Below are 23,987 nucleotides of genomic sequence, written 5' to 3'. Positions count from 1 at the left end.
ACTATACCCAATACGTACACACTATACCCCAATACGTACACTCTGTACCCCAATACGTACACACTATACCCCAATACGTACAGTAAACCAAATACGTACACACTATACCCCAATGTGTACACACTATATCCAATACGTACACACTAAAACCCAATTCGCACACACTATACCCCAATACGTACACTCTGTACCCCAATACGTACACACTATACCCCAATACGTACACTCTGTACCCCAATACGTACACACTATACCCCAATACGTACAGTAAACCAAATACGTACACACTATACCCCAATGTGTACACACTATATCCAATACGTACACACTAAAACCCAATACGCACACACTATACCCCAATACGTACACTTAATCCCAATACGTACACACTATACCCCAATGTGTACACGCTATACCCCAATGAGTACACACTATATCCCAATACGTACACACTAAACCCCAATACGTACATGCTATACCCCAATATGTACACACTATACCCCCATTCCGTACGACCCGTGAAGGTCCGGGTTAGAATATTGATCTTCAGTAACCCATGCTTGTCGTCAGAGGCGACTAACGGGAGCGGGTGGTCAGGCTCGCTGACTTGGTTGGCACATGTCATCGGTTCCCATTTGCGCAGATCGATGCTCATGCTGTTGATCACTGGATTGTCTTAACTCACTCACTCACCATTCCGTAAACACTATACCAAAATACGTACACACTAATCCAGTATATAGGCATTGTGTCACAGTATGCATTGTGTCACAGTATGTAGATATTATATCCTGAAACAATGTGAAGGGTGATATCGTTAATGTAGCCCCTGAAGCGTGTGGAGATATTCATTCTACCCCGTGGCTTACTGTGGTCTTCTGTTTGTACAGGAAGCTTGTCGACTTCTCTAATACACTGTAAACACAAACAGTCAGTTACCCAGCATCGCCCGGAATCAAGGTACGAGGCACCGACATATCAACGTATCAGGTGAACTAATAACGTATGATGACATGAACATATGATATATTTTGGATTACACTTCCCCAGTAAGCATAATAATAATGTGCAAAGTATATAAACAGCTACGACGACTACGACGGTGATGAAGCTGTCTGGTTGTATCTGTTGTTGACAGGTACAAAGCTCGAGTGGTTGCCACTCTGATACCGGTGTTATCAGCCAGGTATTCATACCTACATCATTACATCACACAGGTGAGTGTGCTGGTGGCAGGTTATCGGGGACGCGTGTCGGTCCAGTAGGGCTCACTGCCTTCCACTCCGCCAAATCAAGTGAATGAAATTCATTGGCAGGGAAATGAAATCGGAAAACAATATATCACATAAAAACTTTGAACATTTAGACGTGATAAACATTCATGAACGATGTTTATATTAGGGATGTCATCTTCTTTATCAAAATACATTCGATAACCTCCCCGCCTAATACATTACACAGGCGACTCTCAGCATGCTGATACAACGTACTTTCCACGAAAACTTGACGATATAAGAGACTGAAGTTACGGTATATTAATTAGAAAAGATACATATTTTATGGATGACAACTTCTTTATTATATATGACGCGACGTTTCGGTATAGATTCTTATACCGTTGTCTTGCTTGACAACGGTATAAGGCTGAGGATATAAACCGAAACGTCGCATCATATATTATTACGTCGTCATCCATGAAGTAGCTTACTGTCATATCACTCACATCTTCTAATATCCCAATCAACCAGATATATTAACTGTGCAACATTCGCATGGTTGTGTTATTCATATCAAAACCTGGAATAAAAACCACCTAATTAAAATTCTTTAGAAACGTGTTGTTTTTATTTCCGTGATTTTACAATTAGTTTGTTGATTTGATGTTGCTCTCGAGGAATGAGACCTGACAAAATGCTCTTAAAAAAGAAAATACTATTTCCAATGTAGCACAGCTCAGAAGCACTGAATGAGTATAAAACGCACATCAACAGACCCGGTAACATGTGGTATAGCATCACTTGTATACTCTTTAATAAGTTAAATTGCAATTAGGTAGTTTTGAGACTAACACTATTTGAAGGAGCTATCATATATTGTGTTTACAGTGCTAATTGCCATTTCTCATGCGTCAATATCCAATCCCTCAAAGGGAAAGTAAACATGAAAATATTTTGTTGAAAACACATCAACCCCCATTCAGCGCTGCTCGAGACGGATCGTAACAAGCAAGCCTTGGGCGAGCCGACTGTGATCACGTGACTGTAATGTGACTTCGCTTGGCTGTCAGTCGGAAGTTGAGTCTGCCACGTCGAAGACAGAACGAGGTTCGGAGTTAGACAGCTCTCGGTGAACGTTGGATTGTGAGAGGTCGACATGGCCGTATCTGGCTAATTACAACACCACAATGGAGGCTTGTGAGACTTTTGAGACGGACGACGTACTTGAGGACGAGTGGTACGAGAATGGTGAGTTGTTGAATATGTCGGTGTTGGCATACTGACCGGCTGCTCGCGGGGGGAATCCACGAGCGTCTCGCACTCCCAGCACACACGCGTGTATATATACTGTCAGCGGATCACAACACTGCTCCATTCCACACATATGTTCTCAGTTCTTATTGATTATTGGAGGGCGTTTAACAAAACTGACGACCGAGGACTGACCACTGACAGAAATATCAGCTGGCGGCTGTCATCACGGCCCGTCGTTGTTTAATGCAGCAGCTAAATCTGTTGTGTTCTCCGCAGCCTCACAGCTCTGTTTGTGCAAGGAAATTCCAATTACACGACGTGCATTCCCCAAATACCGCTAAATGTTCTCAACGCAGCCAAAAATGTTGTCTCTCGGTGGGTTTTGTACAGTCAGAATGTATATTTGTTTATTCTCTGTTCAGTTTCTTTACGAACGATTAGTATTTGTAATTTGAGGTAATTCGCGGTGTTTAACATTAACCTGAACCAAATATCTTTTATGTGGTCAGTCGTAGCCTGGCAGTTGCTGCCATTGTTACATGTGTACGTACTTAACTCGGCAATAAACACAGCGGTTGGTACAGTAAGTGATGAATGGTTGACGCAATGTAGGGAGTAGAACCATGACACCCACGCCCGCAGTCTCAGTCATTTATGTCCAGTATGTTTATCACGATAAAGTTGCTATAGCTACTGACAGTGAACACGGACAGTACAACAATACAACACGGACAGTACAACATACAACACGGACATTGCAACATACAACACAGTACAACATACAACACGGACAGTACAACATACAACACGGACAGTACAACAATACAACACGGACAGTACAACAATACAACACGGACAGTACAACATACAACACGGACATTGCAACATACAACACAGTACAACATACAACACGGACAGTACAACATACAACACTGACAGTACAACAATACAACACGGACATTGCAACATACAACACGGACAGTACAACATACAACACTGACAGTACAACATACAACACTGACAGTACAACATATAACAGTACAACATACAACACGGACATTGCTACATACAACACAGTACAACAAACAACACAGTACAACATACAACACGGACAGTACAACATACAACACGAACAGTACAACGTACAACACGGACAGTACAACACGGACAGTACAACATACAACACGGACAGTACAACATACAACATGGACAGTACAACATACAACACGGACAGTACAACATACAACACAGTACAACATACAACACGGACAGTACAACATACAACACAGTAAAACATACAACACGGACAGTACAACATACAACACGAACAGTACAACACTCAAAGCGGACAGTAGAACACAATATGGACAGTAGAACATACAATGCGGAGAGTGCTACGCTCAAAGTGGACAGTACGACATTCAACGCGGACAGTACAACACACTATAGCCAGTACAACATTCAATGCGGACAGTACAACATTCAAAGCGGACAGTACAACACTCAACGCATACAGCACAACACTCAACGCGGACAGTACAACTCACAACGCGTACAGTACAACAGACAATACAGCACACCACACAGCCTTGTCATGCCAACACATTGACTATAGTAGTAATAAGGGGTCGGGGGGTCCTTGACTTGTTTTGAGTACTATAGCTACGTATTCAGTCTGCTTATATGGAACAGGGTAATGTGTCTCACCTGGATACCGAGGTGAAATGTTCATAGATCCACGATGCCGAACAGCAACCCACAATTACTACCATGTTTAATACGCAGATGGAATTTCAGCATAAGAGCTGCGGCCTCGAATACGATACATTAAGGTTATTTATATTTATTTGGTTCAGCATACTGTATGTAGTCAAGCAGGTCACTAAGCACGACCCTGGTTAAACATCATGTTCATCAATAAATGGATCACTGTTCACACACCAAATACCTATTTGAAACATATGAATGTATTTAGAGGTTTGTTTCTTGTAACAGACGTTGGCTAATTCTGATGTAGTGGTGTGTTGGCGTCCGACGTGTTAATGAGCGGCTGTGTGACTAGGTGCAGTTATCATCTGATACTATGATGAAGTCCGGGATAAAGGCTGGGAGACTGGGTGTGTGGCTGTGCTAAATTACACACAGATTACATGTGCTAGTTTAAGTCTTTACAATATTACATCAGCTGACTTCATGGTCAGCAGGCGCCCACCCAGGACCACCAGATGGTCAGCTGACAGTAGCCATCTACTATTTCCACACCCATGCAATAGAAACAGAAACTAAGCACTGTCGGAAATACAACCGTGTTAGGCCGTTACTCTGTATCCCTAAAATTTACACAATTGCAAATAGCATATGTCGAAATAACCCACATCGGCCAAACTGGGCATTCTGTGGGATGCGTAATAGGATATCCAGAAAAAGCATGTTTTCTCGTAAAATCGGGCAAAATTTTAAAAACAAACAAACGAATAGCTGCTGGAAACAATAGATCAGTACTACGGAGACTGTAGTTGGGCCTTATGTAGTTCAACAGATATTTCACACTTTCACGTATTACCTACATAAATTGTAGATATAAATGTGAAAAAAGAGTTGGGTTTTTTTTGATTTCCGACAGAACTTTAGGAAATGTTTCGATGATCCAGATTCCAGCTTGTGACGTCATATGTAGACGGGAGTCGCATCCCAACATCCCAGCAGACGCATAAAACCAGTCTCGAGTCAAACCCCGATTACCCAGTGTATATATTCTATTGGCATCCTATTTTTATGTATCACTAGCCAGAGACCATATCGCAAGAGAATGGATATGTGAAACATGAGATAATCAATGGTGAACTGAATTGGAAACAAGATCACACAAACGCAACTATTTTCTGACGCAAACGTTAAAAGGCGTTCAGTCTTTCCACAGTCTTACAAGCATTTGAACAAACATAAAACCTTTGTGAAATAGATTCCCTTAACATATTGCTGACATAAGCTAGCTGCGCTTGTGTTCTCTAGGTGGCAGTGGTGTTTAAGTTCCACTCGGCTGTATATATGAATGTTTCATTGCCGACATCGGATATATAATGCTACTAATGCGGTTTAATGTTCACCAACGTGGTGTGTAGAGGTTTTGTCGCCCGCCATTGTTCTTTGAAGTCCCCGCCATACCGCGTCCACAACTCTGCGTGAAATATTAATAAAGTATCCAGTCCACCAACTGCCATGAACGTGTTCCCTCCAGCAGTCAGTGTAGCCACCCTGTCAACATTACAGGGAATTGTGTCTTGGATGTGGTCGTCTGTGTTTTACATGTTCCCGTGTCATAAAAAACACAGCCCAGTTTACAATCTGTGTGGTGTGCATTACATAACACAGAACACTGGTGGGATTCCAGTGACAGTTCTGTCTCTCTCCTCAAACTCCAGTCGTACACGTACATTGTCATTAGAAAAGAATTAATTATAGTTTTGGTTGAAGTATGTTGTATATTACAAAAGGGAGCCAGAGAATATCCACGCGTCCCCAAACTGTAGAAATCTAGATTTGCCCAAGTATTGTAGCCTAGCTTGTGGGTTTCCGTATGTTTGTAGCAGGATCTGTAGGAAGACCAAGTGGAATGCCAGGGTGTAACAATCACGATGTATCACCGAGTGTTATACACTACCATTGAGATTCTAGGGGTGAGGGCTGAGTTACACGGTGCATCTACTTGTCAGACTGGCTGTTGGCTCTACATCTGCATCTGGGGCACACAATAGTCGTGTGACACAGACTCCTTATTCTCGATACGTCTGATGTTTGAATGTACCAGCGTGTCGATGACCACCACAGACAAGGTGAAGTGGTGTCATGTTTGGTCGGAGTCAATAGACACACAATATGAAGGTTAACACAATCCGATACTGCCAGATACACAGATACGTGGTATAGACACCTATCTAGCCAGGTGTATGTATATACATAGATACGTGGTATAGACTCCTATCTAGCCAGGTGTATGTATATACATAGATACGTGGTATAGACTCCTATCTAGCCAGGTGTATGTATATACATAGATACGTGGTATAGACTCCTATCTAGCCAGGTGTGTTCACATAGATACGTGGTATAGACTGTCCTATAGAGCCAGGTGTGTATACATAGATAGACAGGTGTGTACACATAGATATGCTGCATTGAAGGTCCTATCTAGTCAGGTTTGTATACAATGATTAGACTAACAACTAGTCTCTGAAATGAACATGATCCGGCTAAAAAGTGGTCTTCAGCAACCCATGCTTGTCGTAAGGGGCGACTATCGGGATCGGTTGGTCAGGTTCGCTGACTTTGATACATGTCATCGTAACCCAGTTGCGTAGATCGATGCTCATGCTGTTGATCAGTGGATTGTCTGGTCCAGACTCGATTACTTACAGACCGTCGCCATATTGCTGGAATACTGCTGCAGAACACCTACTGCCCTATCAAAGATAATGTCCAATTTACGACGTCATCGAATTGAGAACCTCGTTCTTCGTCGTTGTTTGCGATTCATCACGAAGCACCCGTGAAGGCCCGGGTTAGAATGTACCTTCAGTAACCCATGCTTGTAGTAAGAGGCGACTAACGGGATCGGGTGGTCAGGCTCGCTGACTTGGTTGAAACATGGCATCGGTTCCCAATTGCGCAGATTGATGCTCATGCTGTTGATCACTGGAGTGTCTGGTCCAGACTCGATTATTTACAGACCGCCGCCATATAGCTGGAATATTGCTGAGTGCGGCGTAAAATTAAACTAACTCACTCATCACGAAGCTGCCATATATGGACGAAATACCGTCTATACCCACGTAGAGTGTAATATTACTAATAAAGCCTACTTTCGCCGTGGATATACAGTACTCTGATCGATTCTTGACATATATTTTGTCCCTTATTTCATGAGGTATAAACTACCCGATCCTCCGATAAACACGTGTTCAATGTTCGATACCGGTATATACAACATATACATACACTGTCCGTTCCTAGCATGTCAAGAAAGTCTGCACTGTGAGCACCACGCTAGGCACATATATTTAGGTTAATACGCACAGGCTTATATCGTGAACTCTGCGTCTGCATATAATGCTTTCCACTACTGTAGAATCGTTACAACCGTTGAATTTCTAACACTGAAACTGTTGTAGATGGGTAAGCAACAATACCGCTACTAGAGGCAGTATAACACGACTGGTTCATTATAGATGTACGGCGATTTGCTCTCTTCAGACACGTACATGTGTATCTGTCTGCCAATTGTGTTTCAGTTTAAACCTCTTCAGATGTCCTTCAGATTGCAGGGATTGGATACATTGAATAATTGGCGTCCATTTGACTTCAATGTCATGTCCTTTAGCTAGGTATTCTATTACGCAAGGACCATTGTTGACTAAGTGTCTCTGAGATTGCGTCGTAAATTACTTAACATGATCACGAGCGGTGGGTCGTATAGCATGCTGGCTGAAATTGACCAGCCGTCAATCACCGAGACTCGCCCAGATTGACGCGCGGAAATGTACCTGAGGATGTACATTAATGGAGGATGACTTACTGTGTATATGATTCGACAGGTGCTCGGGATCGCGTGGTTTCTTGTAATATATAAGCGTAGGCAGGCAGGCAGGCAGGCAGGTAGGACTTAGATCAGTAGAGCTGCAAGCAGTATTTATCCAAAATCAGTAGAACGCCAAGTAGTATTTATCCGAGATCAGTAGATAGGCAGGTAGTATTTATCCGACAGCAGTAGACAGAGGGGGTGAGTAGACCGACAAGTAAAGAATGGGACAAGTACAATACAGACTAGATCGGGTGACCTGTAAGTACCGTGAAGACGGGATAAGAGTGTCAAGTAGCATATATACGGTATGACAGCGCTCTTGAGGAGAGTAGATCAGTGGTATTGCTGCTGGTACCTTGAGGGCAGGTCCAGTGGTTTGAAGTGTAACGATTTCTTGGGGCTGGGGTCGAGCTTATACAGAGTGGTAAACACATGGTAAATGGTAATTGGTACAATTGTTGCTGAGAGTAATAAAATACTGCGTCAAACTACCTGTCAATGCTGTCCGTTAGAACCACGATCAACACTTGTTCTAGTCGTCTTTGGCATCCCCTAGAACCACGATCAACACGTGTCCCCGTCGTCATGGGCATCCCTTAGAACCACGATCAACACTTGTTCCCGTCGTCTAGGGCATCCCTTAGAACCACGATCAACATGTGTTCCAGTCGTCTGGGGCATCCCTTAGAACCACGATCAACACTTGTTCCAGTCGTCTGGGGCATCCCTTAGAACCACGATCAACACTTGTTGCAGTCGTCTAGGGCATCTCCAAGAACAAACGATCAACACATGTTCTAGTCGTCTTTGGCATCCCTTAGAACCACGATCAACACTTGTTCCCGTCGTCATGGGCATCCCTTAGAACCACGATCAACACGTGTTCCCATCGTCATGGGCATCCCTTAGAACCACGATCAACACTTGTTCCCGTCGTCTTGGGCATCCCTTAGAACCACGACCAACACGTCTTCCAGTCGTCTAGGGCATCCCCAAGAACCACGATCAACATGTGTTCCAGTCGTCTAGGGCATCCCTTAGAACCACGATCAACACGTTTTTCAGTCGTCTAGGGCATCCCTCACAACCACTATCAACACTTGTCCCCGTCGTCAAAGGCATCGCTTAGAACCACGATCAACACTTGTCCCCGTCATCTAGGGCATCCCTTAGAACCACGATCAACACGTGTCCTAGTCGTCTTGGGCATCCCTTAGAACCACGATCAACACGTCCTAGTCGTCTTGGGCATCCCTTGGAACCAAGTTCAACACATGTTCCCTTTCGTCATGGGCATCCCTTAGAACCACGATCAACACGTGTTGCAGTCGTCTAGGGCATCCCTAAGAACAAACGATCGACACATGTTCTAGTTGTCTTTGGCATCCCATAGAACCACGATCAACACGTGTTCCCGTCGTCATGGGCATCCCTTAGAACCACTTTCAACACGTGTTCCTGTCGTCATGAGCATCCCTAAGAACCACGATCAACACTTGTTCCCTTCGTCTAGGGCATCCCTTAGAACCACGATCAACACGTGTTCCCGTCGTCTAGGGCATCCCTTAGAACCACGATCAACACGTGCTCCCATCGTCATGGGCATCCCTTAGAACCACGATCAACACGTGTTCCCGTCGTCATGGGCATCCCTTAGAACCACGATCAACACTTGTTCCCGTCGTCATGGGCATCCCTTAGAACCACGATCAACACGTGTTCCAGTCGTCTAGGGCATCCCTTAGAACCACGATCAACACATGTCCTAGTCATCTTGGGCATCCCTTAGAACCACGATCAACATGTGTTCCAGTCGTCTAGGACATCCGCTTAGAACCACGATCAACATGTTTTTCAGTCGTCTAGGGCATCCCGTAGAACCACGATCAACACGTGTTCTAGTCGTCATGGGCATCCCTTAGAACCACGTTCAGTCGTCATGGGCATCCCTTAGAACCACGATCAACATGTGTCCTAGTCGTCTTGGGCATCCCTTAGAACCACGATTAACACTTGTTGCCGTCTTCTGGGGCATCCCCTAGAACTACGATAAACATGTGTTCTCGTTGTCTAGGGCATCCTTTAGAACCCCGATCAACACTTGTCCCCGTTGTCCAGGGCATATCTTAGAACCACGATCAACACGTGTTTCAGTCGTCTAGGGCATCCCTTAGAACCACGATCAACACGTGTTCCAGTTCTCTGGGGCATCCCTTAGAACCACGATTAACACGTGTTCAAGTCGTCTAGGGCATATCTTAGAACCACGATCAACACGTGTTTCAGTCGTCTAGGGCATCCCTTAGAACCACGATCAACACGTGTTCCAGTTCTCTGGGGCATCCCTTAGAACCACGATTAACACGTGTTCAAGTCGTCTAGGGCATCCCTTAGAACCACGATCAACACGTGTCCTAGTCGTCTTGGTCATCCGTTATATCTACGATCTACTGGAGACACGGGTTCAAATCTACTTGTACTGTACATTAGATTGGGAGTGTCGGTATATTGATTGATTCACGAGGTAAACGTGTACGATCTGGTACACTTTGGATCCTGGTCGCACACGACTGCCAACTTTGTCTGTGTTGAGTAGTATAATTTATAAAACGTAAACCTGACGACTTCAGATTCCTACGTCAGCAGGAGCACATTGTTTCATTCGTACTGACCTTGTCCAGTCCCCCGTAATTAAAATACCTTGGTCAGCGCAGAACCGCTATTGAAGCAATGTATCTGACCATTCCAGGTATGTTTGTTATACCGACTGTGTACACCTTACGTCTATGCGCGACGGATGGAACTACTTTATTTCTCAAAATGGCATTTCTAACACCGCGTCTGGTATGTCGGAGTGAATCAAACCCCTATTGACACTGACCGGAGGTCAGTGGGCCAGTGTGACAGCACACTTTAGGAAATAACATTGGCCGTGTGGGTAGGTCTAACACCACGTGGACTGTAGGCCCAGTCGCCTGTATATCATTGTTGTGCTTCTGATGTTGTGACAATTTGTAGCACAACACAATGATCTGTATGTGATTTGGCAGGGAAATATAAATACGGTCAAAGGACAGCTTCTGTTGGACCAACACAGCCATATTCTGTTTGGCCCGGTTTCATATTTACCCATGACTGGTTACCCGAAATACAGAGAAACAGTGTCGTATGAAGTACTTGAGTGATATACTCCTTTAAACGGAGCTTCAGGACTTTTATCGGAGATGCCCGTAAACTGTTCCTGTTCTCAGTTTGACGTATTTTTTTATTCTGTTCAGCTGGGAACAAATGTGTGCTTGTTGATACAACGTCCATGGTACTGCGATGGTGTCGATGGATGGTCCCTGGAGACTCCGTCTGTTTCCACGTCCCTGCTTCACACAGTCCAATAAACCTGTTTAGTGGCTAATGGACTATTTAAATAGGTTGATTTCCAGATTTATGTATTAACTGCTGTTTAATTGTTCCCAACGTTCGTATCCGCGAAATATCAGGAATAATTAGGGCTAGGCAACTATTTCCTTGGAGTATGTTTGGCCTGGTTTGCCTGAGGATTTGGTCAATCGGATATTTACCGTATTTGTTGTAATGATCGTCCTCTGACGACCAAACACAACCATTGAGACGCTGGGCATCTGTTGTTTGGGCATCTGTTGTTAGTTTATCCTAATTCTGGACAGACAAGTTTACAGTGAGAGTTTAATCTTGAACACGTCACAAACTTTGATATTTTAACCATAGAATATTTTTGTCTATATTTTGTCTATATTCTTTACGACTGTATGAGAGGTACCCCGTGTCATGTTTTAGGATTGTTGTAAGATATGCAATAGACATGATAGTCAGTCACGTCACTTCGCTATAGACCTTGTGAGCAGGTTTAATGCGGCTTTTTACTACCATCTAACGAGAATGGTGATATGATCACCCAGGAATCGACCCCACAATCAGCGGATCCTTCTCTGCAGACAGACACAGTGTGTATGAGACACACGTTCGGCTATATGACGTCACTGTACCCAGTATGCATCGCCAACATGGCCGCCGACCGCCCGGGGTGACGCAATACCGGTGTAGTGCTGGAGGCTGAATTCACTGACGTGGCTGTAATACAGACAGACGTGACTCACGGCTCTGTCCGTCGGTCTGTTGTATACACAGCGGGGTGTACTGCATGGAGCGAATATTGTTATTTAGTACGCCCAGTGAGCAGAGTGGTATATATAGCTAGCAGTGATATCTATGGCAAGTAATGTTTTATAAACAGCATAAATGTGCTATATATAGCAACCAGTGCGGTAAATATAGCAAGCGAGTGATGTTGAAAATCTATCCAGGAGAACTATGTAGTGGAATTACTTTGAGTAAACAGTGCGTGGTCGAACGTTGTGGTGTGGTTGTATTTTTAACAGTTTGTTTGCTTGTACATATCCTGCACGATGTTACGGCTCTTTTTTTTTTTCAGTAAGACCTCAATTGCGAGGGTTCGTAGCGAACTGTACGAAGATAATTCCACTCAACAGATATCTCGGCCATACTTGAATCAACTTAACTTAGACATCAGATAGAAAAGGTTAGGTACTTGTCCGATGAAACTGATACTGAATGCCTCAAGTTCGCTTCGTCTCCATCTGTACATGTTATAGTTAATGTCCACACTCTATACTCGGACAGTTCTCTGTATGGCTAATGTACGCACGCACGCACGCACACACACACGCGTGTGTATTTACAATTAAAGTTTAAGTTTGGCGTATTTCACAATGGTTTCATGTCACCTATAGTAAACTGCTAACCTTGTATGATGTCTTGTGTAGAAGTTCCCACGGTCCAACACAGCACTGATATCCCCCCGGGACCTGGCCACATTCATTTCAACGTTGCGGGGTATTACTGGGAGTGGTGGTACATACGTCATTCGTCTTCCTGATTATGGTAATTAGTCTGTCAGGAAAACTTCAAGGGTGATTATTCTGTGGTGGATCTATGAGATCAGTAATGAGACGTCACCGTATACGTGTAGTGGTGGAGACGTCGTGGGAGAACACAGCTTAATGCACGGGTTGCACCTGGGGTGGGGGTGGGGAGGAGGTTCTCTGGTCGGAAGAGGCGTTCGGGTGGACAGGTTCGGTGGCTTGGCTGGACTGTCAGCCATCGTACCCCTTCGTGTGGACCGTTGCTCATATTATCAACCAGTTGATTTCTTAGTCACTACCTCAATATTGTTGAACTATTTCTTAATTCCCCGTTAAACAACACCAGCACATTCTTGAGGATACGTTCTCTTGCGATGGTACAAAATACGCTGGCAGTTACTATTCCAGCGGAACTGACTTGCAACATGTTTGGAAACGAATAGGTCTGTAGCTAGTCTAACAGAAGGGTCTGATCAGAAACAAACACGTCAACAAGACAGTAAGGCCAAATATTTCCGCATATGTGTCATTGAAACAAGGTCGGGTATTACTTCCGGCAGCATTACCCTGTGCCATGTGACAATGCAGAATTTGTAGAGGATTAAACTCGATAGAATACACCAATATGTCGGGACTACATAATGTACAAAACCTGTCCTTTGTCACCCCAAATGTATGTCATTTCCTGTACAAACAGAAAGTCTTGTTTCGTAGCAATGATGTTGACTGGCAGGGCGACCTTGTCACGAGTGTGCACTGCAGTCGAGCATGTGACGAAAGACGCCATTATTTCCTTGTATCATCTGAGCTCCAGACAAGTTCCGCTGCTGGTTGGTTTGAATCCCAGTTTCAGCCAAATCAGGTGGTCTGGCGGGCCCAACTGGTTGATTGATATCATCGTGATGCAGGACTGTCTAGTTCACGTCGTTGTGATGTAGCAGGGATATGGCTGAGCGGGTTGTTCGACAACAACAACAACAACAACACCAACAACAACAAATAAACCTAGATGTGCCACTTCTCCCCCATTAAGCTGCTACGTGATATAGAAGAAGTACTGCAGACTCTCATTAATTACTAATATCACGATGCACAACGTTCATTTAGTCATATTAACATGTTTGATATATATACGCTGGATAAACTGGAATTGACATTTCAACATTAACATTGTATATGGGTTATCTTCAATGTTGAGATATCTGGATCTTTGGGCGTCTCGTCTTAAGCGGAATGACAACAGTGAAACGGTTTATGCAATACGGTCACCGAGTTAGTGGACGTTTAAAACGACCTGCGTGATATTTTACGCATGCGCAGACGTTATATCCGAATTGAGCCTTTCTATCACGCTCCTGAACAGATGCTACGTACAGATACAAGTATCACCGACCTTGTCCGTGGTTCCTGGGTCGATGTCACAGTGACTAGTATCGACCATCTGTAATCATAGGCATTTCGAAATTAATTAATCCCGTCCGTCTGTCGCCACGACAGGTGCGCGATTCCCTCACGTTGACCGATTGTCCATACAGGTGTGTTATTGTTTACCAATCAGCGAGGCCATGCCTGTTTCACGTATTGTGTACTTTCTGTCAAGATGTAATAACGTAGCTGGTGTCAACGTTATCATGGAAGTTGGGTCTCATGTCTTCACAGACGATAGCCCGCTGTGTTTTTCTGTATGAACGACAGTCATACCGCGGTGATGACGTGACCTCCTCTGTGGACAGTGTAATCCTTGCCTCACCGTTCCTGAATACCACAACGCGGTGTCAGATGCCGCCCTCCTGTGTCGTAGCTGTTGCTGCTGCTGCAGGGCGAGGCCAGCGTTTGTCCCTCTGTCAGCCCCGGATGTGTATGCCTCGAACACACTATATATGCATATGCATATGTATGTGTGCAAATGTACACCTCGAACACAACTGTGACCAGATACAGCCTGTTGTTACACCAGACATTGACAGGAACACAACACGTCCGATCATATGTAAGTCGAACCTCACATGTATGCTTTCCTGACATGATCACAAGGCGGGCGTAGGGTGAAGACGGAAATATGTCCATTGTTAACTGATGCACGAATTGTCCATCGTGCTGCATGGCACTTCTTGTAGAGTGGACCGCCTCTGTGGTGTAGTGGTTAGAGCGGCCGCCCGAAGAGCGGAAGGTCGCGGGTTCGATCCCCGACCGCGTAATACCAAAAGACGTTAAAATATGGTATTTGCTGGTCCCTGCCTGGCGCTCGGCATTAATGGGTACAACAAGGACTGGTCGGCTCGGAGTCAGTATAATGTGTCTGAGTGGGTTATTCATGCTTCACTGCGGCATGGTATCTCAGTGGGCTAGCACTATAAAACCAGCTTAAGTCTGGGCTAGTACAAGCAGCCGCACATACACATACATACGCATGCACGTCGTCATATGAGCGAAATATTCTCAAGCACGACGATAAACCCAATTTCACCTCACCTCACCTCTTGCAGAGTGGGGTCATGTTCTCAGAAAAGTGACGTATACTCTGCCAGCTGACATTTAAAAATGTGTATGGACCTACTACAGAATTATGACATTAATTTTGCAGAGAAAATGTCGCAGTTTCGAACAAACTCTTTGACTGGGAGGGTTCCACCGGGAACGGGTGCTATTTTCCCTCATTCAAACGTTTTCCTGCATGATTACACAGTGCCATTTAGAAAGTGGTCAAATGTAACATATGATGTATTTGGGATTACGCTTTCTTAGTAAATACAAATTCTAGTACTTTTTTTGAGTGGAGCCCCATCCGGGATTCGAACTAAAACCCTCAGAGTCAGGCACCTAATCGCCAGCACACAAAGTCAGCCGCCTAACCCGCTCAGCTTCCTTTTTTGTGAAAGTCGCGTTAGCTGAGCGGGTGACCCCAGGGTAGGCTAGTGGTGAAAGTACAGTGTACGTACCTAGAGAGCACTACGCCAAGGCGAGACGTATACTGCACATAGCTGTAGAGTACTACGCCCAGGCGAGACGTATACTTCACATAGCTATAGAGTACTACGCCCAGGCGAGACGTATAGTGTACGTGCCTAGAGAGCACTACGCCCAGGCGAGACGTATAGTGTACGTACCTAGAGAGCACTACGCCAAGGCGAGACGTATAGTGCACATAGCTGTAGAGTACTACGCCCAGGCGAGACGTATAGTGCACATAGCTGTAGAGTACTACGCCCAGGCGAGACGTATAGTGCACATAGCTGTAGAGCACTACGCCCAGGCGAGACGTACATTGTACGTACCTAGAGAGCACTACGCCCAGGCGAGACGTATAGTGCACATAGCTGTAGAGTACTACGCCCAGGCGAGACGTACAGTGTACGTACCTAGAGAGTACTACGCCCAGGCGAGACGTACAGCGCACATAGCTGTAGAGTACTACGCCCAGGTGAGACATACAGTGTACATACCTGGAGAGTACTACGCCCGAGCTGGACGTACAGTGTACATACCTGTAGAGGACTAAGCACGAGCTGGACGTACGTTGTACATACCTGGAGAGTACTACGCCCGAGCTGGACGTACAGTGTACATACCTGTAGAGGACTAAGCACGAGCTAGACATACGAGGACTTTTTGAAGCTGACAACGTGAAGTCGTGGAAGTCGGCGTTTTAGGGAGTTATTTCTAGAGTAGATATCGATCGTCATAATCCAGATTTGTACGAGCTGTGAACAAATGCTTGGTTATGAGACAGTTGATTTATGGATCTTTGTGGCAGTAACTGATCGTTTTGTATAACAATTGACTTGTTTACTCGCTGAAATGGTTAGTTATTCCACGCCAGTCATACCGCTGTGTCATAATACAGCTAGCTCCAGCCACTGTAACATCTGTCACAAACCAGCATTATATTGTCTCATCTCCACGACATTCAGGCATGAGACATATTAGGCTTAAGTCAGTCTACAGGAAGCCAAGGGTATTGTGTGGGAAGGCCGCTGGTGGTATCCTCTGCCGTGATATTGTCGGAACGTTGATAAACGCGGGATACAACCACTCACTCACTTTACATTTGCAATATATTGTATACATAAGATATTACATTCAAATATCAAATATTTCATGAAATTGTTTTCAGCACGTTTGTGTGTCTGAAACGTACTGCATTGCAGAGTTGCGTCCCTTAAACGTACCATGACCTTGTGATCGTGCGTTCTCACATTATTCCCAATTATGTGTGGAGATATGTTCCGGTGCTTCTGTTGTTCAGACTCGACGTATGACTGAATACACTCAAGGGGAAACTAAAGTTTGACGTAAGATGGTTTTGTTGCTGTTCCAGATCTGCAGTTGGCAGCGGAGTTGGGGAAGGCGTTGCTGGAGAGGAACCGAGAGTTAGAGACACAGGTGGTCGCCCTGCATCAGACCAACCATGAACAGGCGCTCGAAGTGCAGGTCCGATGTGTACCACTCCTCTACTGTATTATACTCAAACTAAATGCTATTAGTAAAATTATGAAGAGAACTCATTTTAAAGCAACTCTTCAATATTCATTAAATATAAGCACAACCGATGCCTATCATAACTAATAACTGGAAATTGTTATTGTATGATCTGTCGTTTTCAATCATCCTATTAGTTATTTACGATAACACAACAATATAGCCAGAATCCCTTTTTGAGCGGCAATTTATAAGTTGTACAGATGAAGGACAACCAAGGTCTATGGATAGTCAACTCTACATTGCAATGAATGCGACGTTTCGGTCAATTGCTTGATAACGGTGTTAGTATCTGCACAGAAACGTTGACTATCTATAGAACTTGGTTTTCCTTTAGCTAGAATCCCATGTTCGGCTCGGATTTCGAAGTAGAAATAAGTAAGGATGGGAGGCTCACAGTGCACCTTGTTGACTGTGTGCCATCGTTCCGCGGTCATCGCTCATGCTGTCAACCACTGGCTTAGTCTGTGACGGCTGGAGTCGTGTGTGATATAGTTGGAATAATTCTGACTGCGTCGGAAAAAACAGCATTCACTTGCTTATCCTGTGTCTGTTACAGTTCTATGCCAAGCAGCTGGAGACCGTGCGGTTGACGAACGAGTCCCGGATGCGAGTGTACGAGGACCTGGACAGGTCATCACAGGAGCTAGAGAAGACCAATCAAAAACTGTTGAACCAGTCCAAGTCTGACAAGGACAAGATTGACAGGTAGATAACCGCAACTACAGATTACTTTTGCAAATAACTTAAATATCACTTAGATATGTCAAAGTCGCGTAGTATGTCCATTTGTTGTTTCTATTCTTCGTCACGATATGGCTGCGATATTGCCCATGTGACGTTAAATATTAACTCACTCACTCACTCACTCACTGTTTCTATTCTTGTGCACTACCTTGACCTCATATTTATATGCGTTAACCTTTTTGTGCATTTTCTGGTATTGTCTCCGTGAGTGAGCAATGCTTCACACAACAATATCCCTCGCTCACTCTAACCTGTGTTGTTTCAGATTGAGCAACACTGTGGAGCTTTTGGACTTCCGGGTGGAGGATCTCCTCAAGAAGATTGACGAGATGAAAGCTGCAGAAAGACTCACAAAGAAGCAGGAATCTCGCCGTGCCCTGAGTTTAGCCAGCCTCAATGAAACGGTGGAGGCAAAGAAGGGGTACTACCTGGAGAACTTGTCCTGGACTTATAATGAAAAACTAAAGAATCTGCCCATGAACCCATATGAACAAGAGATACGGCGACTACAGGAAACCCTCCAGCATGTGAAGAGTTTGAAGTCTATAGAGAAGCATAAGAGGGAGGATGTGGAACTAGAAAATTCTATTGTCATTCAGGAAAATCAAATCTTGGAGAGGAGAATAGCAACGCTCGAAGAACGTGTATCACAAATGAAAAGTTTGGAGGAGGAACTGGCGGAAGCCAATGACCGTTGTGCAAAGATTCTCTGCTGGAACTGTGACCGCAGTGTGGAGGATGTGGAATCGCAGTATCACATTCTGAAGGAAATTGAACACGACCACCCAGAGCTGAAGACGCCTGGCAAGGCTGTGAAGCTGGGTGGTGGAGGCAGCCTGTATGGTAGCTCAGAGTCAATCAGCAAAGTGGCTGTGGATGCAACAGAGATTCTGGAAAAAGACGCAGATGACTCGGGACTGTCTATTCTGGACGAACTGGAGACACAGTACAAGAACCTATTTCAGAAATATGAGGCAGTGATCAAAGCCAAGAGACAGTTAGGCGAGTCAGAGGAGACTGCTGAGGAGAGGATGCGGAAAAGGCTGGCTAATAAGGAGGTCCAGACTCTCCTCAACCTCACCTTCACCAAGGATTACACCCAGGACACGGGACAACCGGCTCCCTACAAGGTGTTGTTCAAGGAACTGTTCGCAACTCTCAGGAAATCGAGAATAGAAGAAGCAGCAGAGAAGACTTCCCCTGGGTCCAGCTCTGCCTCCTCGCCTGACGGCAGTGATGATAAGAACACTCAGACTTTCTTGTAGATCTGATGGTGAAATGAAGCCTTTATACAGTGCCCACCGTCACTGTCACACTGCAATAATAGTCAACACAGTACCCTGTCGGTCACACTGACGTCCAGAAGGTGCTGTTAACATTGAACCTGACAGAGGTAATCAGGATCGAGGGTATTCAATTTTTCTGATTGGTCAGGGTCTCTCAGCAGTATGATGTCACTCCTGTTCTTGGATTGGTCAGAGTGACGGCATTATGTTTCCCTGACTGTCAGAGTGAAGGTATTTCACTTCACTGTTTCCTCAGTGTGAGACTTGGCGGATCCTGCACGTTCGTTCTGTGATCAGTGAGTGAGTGAGTGAACGAGCTGAGGGTACAGGCCACTTCATATAGATGCATGTTCACTCTAATTGTTTATTGGTAGAACACACATAATGGTACTTGCCAAGTATGGAGACATGGCCAGATCTACAAATTATTAGAGATTGCTATTTTAATACCCACTATACACTACAATGCAAACTCTGTGTGACCTCACACAACACAACCATCCTTCCTTTCAAGTCAGTCGAATTCATACTCCGACTTTGTTTCGCAGCTCACGGAGTGTTTCGTCCAGGTCTTCGTTATATAGGAATCTTGCCAGGATTTTGTCTCTAAAGTTGAAAGACAAAGATTTGTGACGGTTCCAATCGTTATGTGTTGTGTTTCGTTTCTTTTCATTTTTCCCATAACCATTTTAGTCCTTGATGGCATTTTGTTTCAAATACTCGCAAGTCACACCCTACGCATGTTGCACGTGTTGAGAACAAAGAAGAACCAATTCTCGTGCATCGTAAGGGAGGCAACTCATTCGCATGTAAAATGTCTCCTTGCAATAGCGTTCTTTACCAAAACGTAAGACGAGGCATTCTTTACCTCGAGTCACAGACTCTTACCTCACTGCCACAGACGGTCACATAGTCCCGTTAGTACGAAGCGACGCTAGTCTTCCCATGAAATGCCAAACATTGAGATGTCTGTCTCCTGGTATGATCATTGATACTATTTACGTATATATATTCTTGTATCACCTTCACTAGCAGCTTGTGTCAGCTGCGGGAATGACGTCACTGTGTGTCACTATAAACGAGCGACAGGTCAATATCAAATTCGTTGATAGAGAGCATAACGGAGATCGGTTTCCACAGCTCAGCTTATTTTAATGCTTTGTGCTATCACAGTGTAACCTCGCATAGCTTGATTGTTGTTTCATTTGCATTATCAAACAGTAACAGTACAATACCCAGTCTATTAATCCAATCAATACACACTCCCTTTACCGCGCGTCGTGCTTTCAAAGGGAGATAATCCTGTCCCCAATGGTAAGGTTCCGGTTTGTGGTATTGGCGGTTCAAGTAACATTTTCGTCACACTTCATGCCCCATGTTTGTTATTCTGTTATGCTTATGTACAGTAGTAATTGTGAATATTCTATATGTGATATATGAAACATGCCTACACGAAAACAGGACCATGATAATATACTTCAAATAGTATTTTCAAAAGTTTGGATTCTTTGTCACAGATTGCTTCCTTTATGAGAATGTATATTGTATATTGTATATTTTTAAATGCAAATTTCGCCCCAGAATAGCAATGTTGTATGTATACAGTTATCAACTAACTCCAACACTTCCCTAGACAGGCCAAAGAGAATCGCATTCACAAAGGTCACACCCGAATGGTCTTCGTCTTCATCTAACTTGAAAATCAAAATATTTGTGCTTAATCAAACTAATGACTTATGTTAACATGCATATGTTCTTTGGCATTTTATCAAAGAAGACATCCGACATGTGAGCTTTGTGATTGTTTCCATGACGACTACATTGTAAGATATAAGTATACTACCCACGTCTTCCTTGTACCACGCTGTTATTTGTGATAATGTTGAGTGATGTTCGCAAGCCGTATTCCTGAATTTTATTTATATGCTTTATTTACCTCATCGAGGTTTACTGTTCATGAAATAAAATCAAATATATTATGACAATGTCCAGCCTGGGCTCATGTTTCTCTATCTCGGCGCTGATGCGTGCTCTCTCTGTCCCTGTTATGACAATGTCCAGCCTGGGCTCATGTTTCTCTATCTCGGCGTTGCTCTCTCTGTCCCAGTTATGCGCCCGCTTGAAAAACTGGTTGGTTGTTTAACGCCGCACTCTGCAATATTCAAGCTATATGGCGGCGGCCTGTAAATAGTCGTGTCCAGGCTAGACAATCCAGTGATCAATAGCATGAACATCGATCTACGCAATTAGGATACGATGACTTGTGTCCACAAGCGAGCCTGACCACCCGGTCCCGTTAATCGCCTCTTACGACAAGCATGGGTTACTGAAGATCAATTCTAACCCGGATCTTCACGGGTTTAAAAAACCGGGGAATGTAGCGTTCAGCATGTCCGTCCGTCACTCATGGTCCCTATAAGACCAGCGTTCAAAACTACCTCCGAATATCGGACACCGGGACGCGGACGTTTACTCATAGCATCAGCCAACTGCGGCGCGAAAGACAACTGTCCCTGGTATCCAGCCTGGGCCCCGTTCCTCAAAGCGATCGTAGCGCTTACGACTGTCTATGTTAAAGTATGGGAGTTACGATCATCTTGGCGCTACTACGACTGTCCTAAATCTATGTTAAAGTATGGGAGTTACGATGATCGTAGCTACGACTGTCCTAAGTCTATGTTAAAGTATGGGAGTTACGATGATCGTAGCTACGACTGTCCTAAATCTATGTTAAAGTATGGGAGTTACGATGATCGTAGCTACGACTGTCCTAAATCTATGTTAAAGTATGGGAGTTACGATGATCGTAGCTACGACTGTCCTAAATCTATGTTAAAGTATGGGAGTTACGATGATCGTAGCGCTACGATCGTACCTTCTATACTGTAACATAAACTTACGACAGTCGTAGCGCTACGATAGCTTTGTGAAACGGGGCCCAGGGGGACAAGTACACAGGTCCAGTACGGAGTACATTCCATCTGCTGTTTGAACACAGGCGCAGTCCTTACATTTAAAACAGATACATTGTTTAACAGAACGTTTTATTCATTGTTACATCAGGAATATTAATAATGTGTCAATACACCAATATTACGTGAACTAATTACCATTATAACATCCTATACCACATTACTTTTTCACCTACACTCTCCTGGCATTGAAACATGACTACAGTGGCCACTTCAGTCCCACCATACTCGGTAAGGATAAAGTACAGGGGTGGACAACTTCTGTGTTTACAATGAGGAACTGCGTGCTTGAGACGGTGTTAGAAGCGTCGCTCCTCATCGAAAATATAGAAGTTGTAAATCCATATATCTTCTCCTTACTAACTTCTGTATGCCTCTACAATATCAATATATTGATCTAAAGCAACTGGTGTCTGTGTGATTGACTCAAAATCAATCTGTGCTTGGTCCCATTCCTATTTGGACAGATAGTACGAACATTCTTGATAACTATACAATACAGTGGTTGTTTATGTTAACATTAGTACAGTATATTCAGCCTCGTACCTTTAGCATACAGGCCTGTATCAGCTGTAGTAAGGTATTGTGCCGCTTTAGGTGATGTGCGGTGATCACGTGAACTGTACTGAACACGACGTGGAACATAATGTCTGAACGTTTTATTATACACATCATTGATGAACGTCCTATTGAATACAAGACTGAACGTCCTATTGAATACCAGACTGAACGTCCTATTGAATACAAGACTGAACGTCCTATTGAATACAAGACTGAACATCTTATTGAATACAAGACTGAACGTCCTATTGAATACCAATCTGAACGTCCTATTGAATACCAGACTGAACGTCCTATTGAATACCAGACTGAACGTCTTATTGAATACCAGTCTGAACGTCTTATTGAATACCAGTCTGAACGTCCTATTGAATACCAGACTGAACGTCCTATTGAATACACGACTGAACGTCTTATTGAATACCAGTCTGAACGTCCTATTGAATACCAGTCTGAACGTCCTATTGAATACCAGTCTGAACGTCCTATTGAATACCAGACTGAACGTCCTATTGAATACAAGACTGAACGTCCTATTGAATACCAGACTGAACGTCCTATTGAATACAAGACTGAACGTCCTATTGAATACACGACTGAACGTCCTATTGAATACAAGACTGAACGTCCTATTGAATACCAGTCTGAACGTCTTATTGAATACCAGTCTGAACGTCCTATTGAATACCAAACTGAACGTCCTATTGAATACCAGACTGAACGTCCTATTGAATACAAGACTGAACGTCCTATTGAATACCAGACTGAACGTCCTGTTGAATACCAGACTGAACGCCCCTGTTGAATACCAGACTGAACGTCCTATTGAATACCAGACTGAACGTCCTATTGAATACCAGTCTGAACGTCTTATTGAATACCAGTCTGAACGTCTTATTGAATACCAGTCTGAACGTCCTATTGAATACCAAACTGAACGTCCTATTGAATACCAGACTGAACGTCCTATTGAATAC

General features: G+C 44.1%; 1 protein-coding gene and 1 long non-coding RNA gene across 2 annotated transcripts; one reads left to right on the top strand and one right to left on the bottom strand.

Annotated features, from left to right (window-relative positions):
- Nucleotides 1–1,611: 1,611 nt before the first annotated feature.
- Nucleotides 1,612–23,987, bottom strand: LOC124281435. Its single transcript, XR_006899930.1, has 4 exons — nt 22,606–23,987; nt 22,368–22,372; nt 6,689–6,694; nt 1,612–1,622 (listed from the first exon to the last, which is right to left on the bottom strand). It is a non-coding gene; the product is annotated as an uncharacterized LOC124281435 (long non-coding RNA).
- LOC124281433 (cerebellar degeneration-related protein 2-like) lies at nt 2,272–21,468 on the top strand. Its single transcript, XM_046717481.1, has 4 exons — nt 2,272–2,465; nt 17,284–17,396; nt 18,004–18,152; nt 18,457–21,468. The coding sequence occupies exons 1-4, from the start codon at nt 2,405–2,407 to the stop codon at nt 19,454–19,456; spliced, it is 1,323 nt and encodes a 440-aa protein (XP_046573437.1). The 5' UTR covers nt 2,272–2,404; the 3' UTR covers nt 19,457–21,468.

The sequence above is a fragment of the Haliotis rubra genome, unplaced genomic scaffold (assembly GCF_003918875.1).
Source record: "Haliotis rubra isolate DU_JTF1 unplaced genomic scaffold, ASM391887v1 Scf284, whole genome shotgun sequence".
Classification (NCBI taxonomy): Eukaryota; Metazoa; Mollusca; class Gastropoda; order Lepetellida; family Haliotidae; genus Haliotis; species Haliotis rubra.
This window is presented reverse-complemented; position numbering and strand designations above follow the sequence as displayed.

Excerpts from the sequence above, each read along its gene's own strand:
- LOC124281433 (XM_046717481.1), top strand. The coding sequence starts at position 2,405 with ATGGAGGCTTGTGAGACTTTTGAGACGGACGACGTACTTGAGGACGAG. Across the intron at positions 2,466-17,283 it reads GGACGAGTGGTACGAGAATG|ATCTGCAGTTGGCAGCGGAG; the intron begins GTGAGTTGTTGA and ends TTGCTGTTCCAG. Across the intron at positions 18,153-18,456 it reads GACAAGGACAAGATTGACAG|ATTGAGCAACACTGTGGAGC; the intron begins GTAGATAACCGC and ends GTGTTGTTTCAG.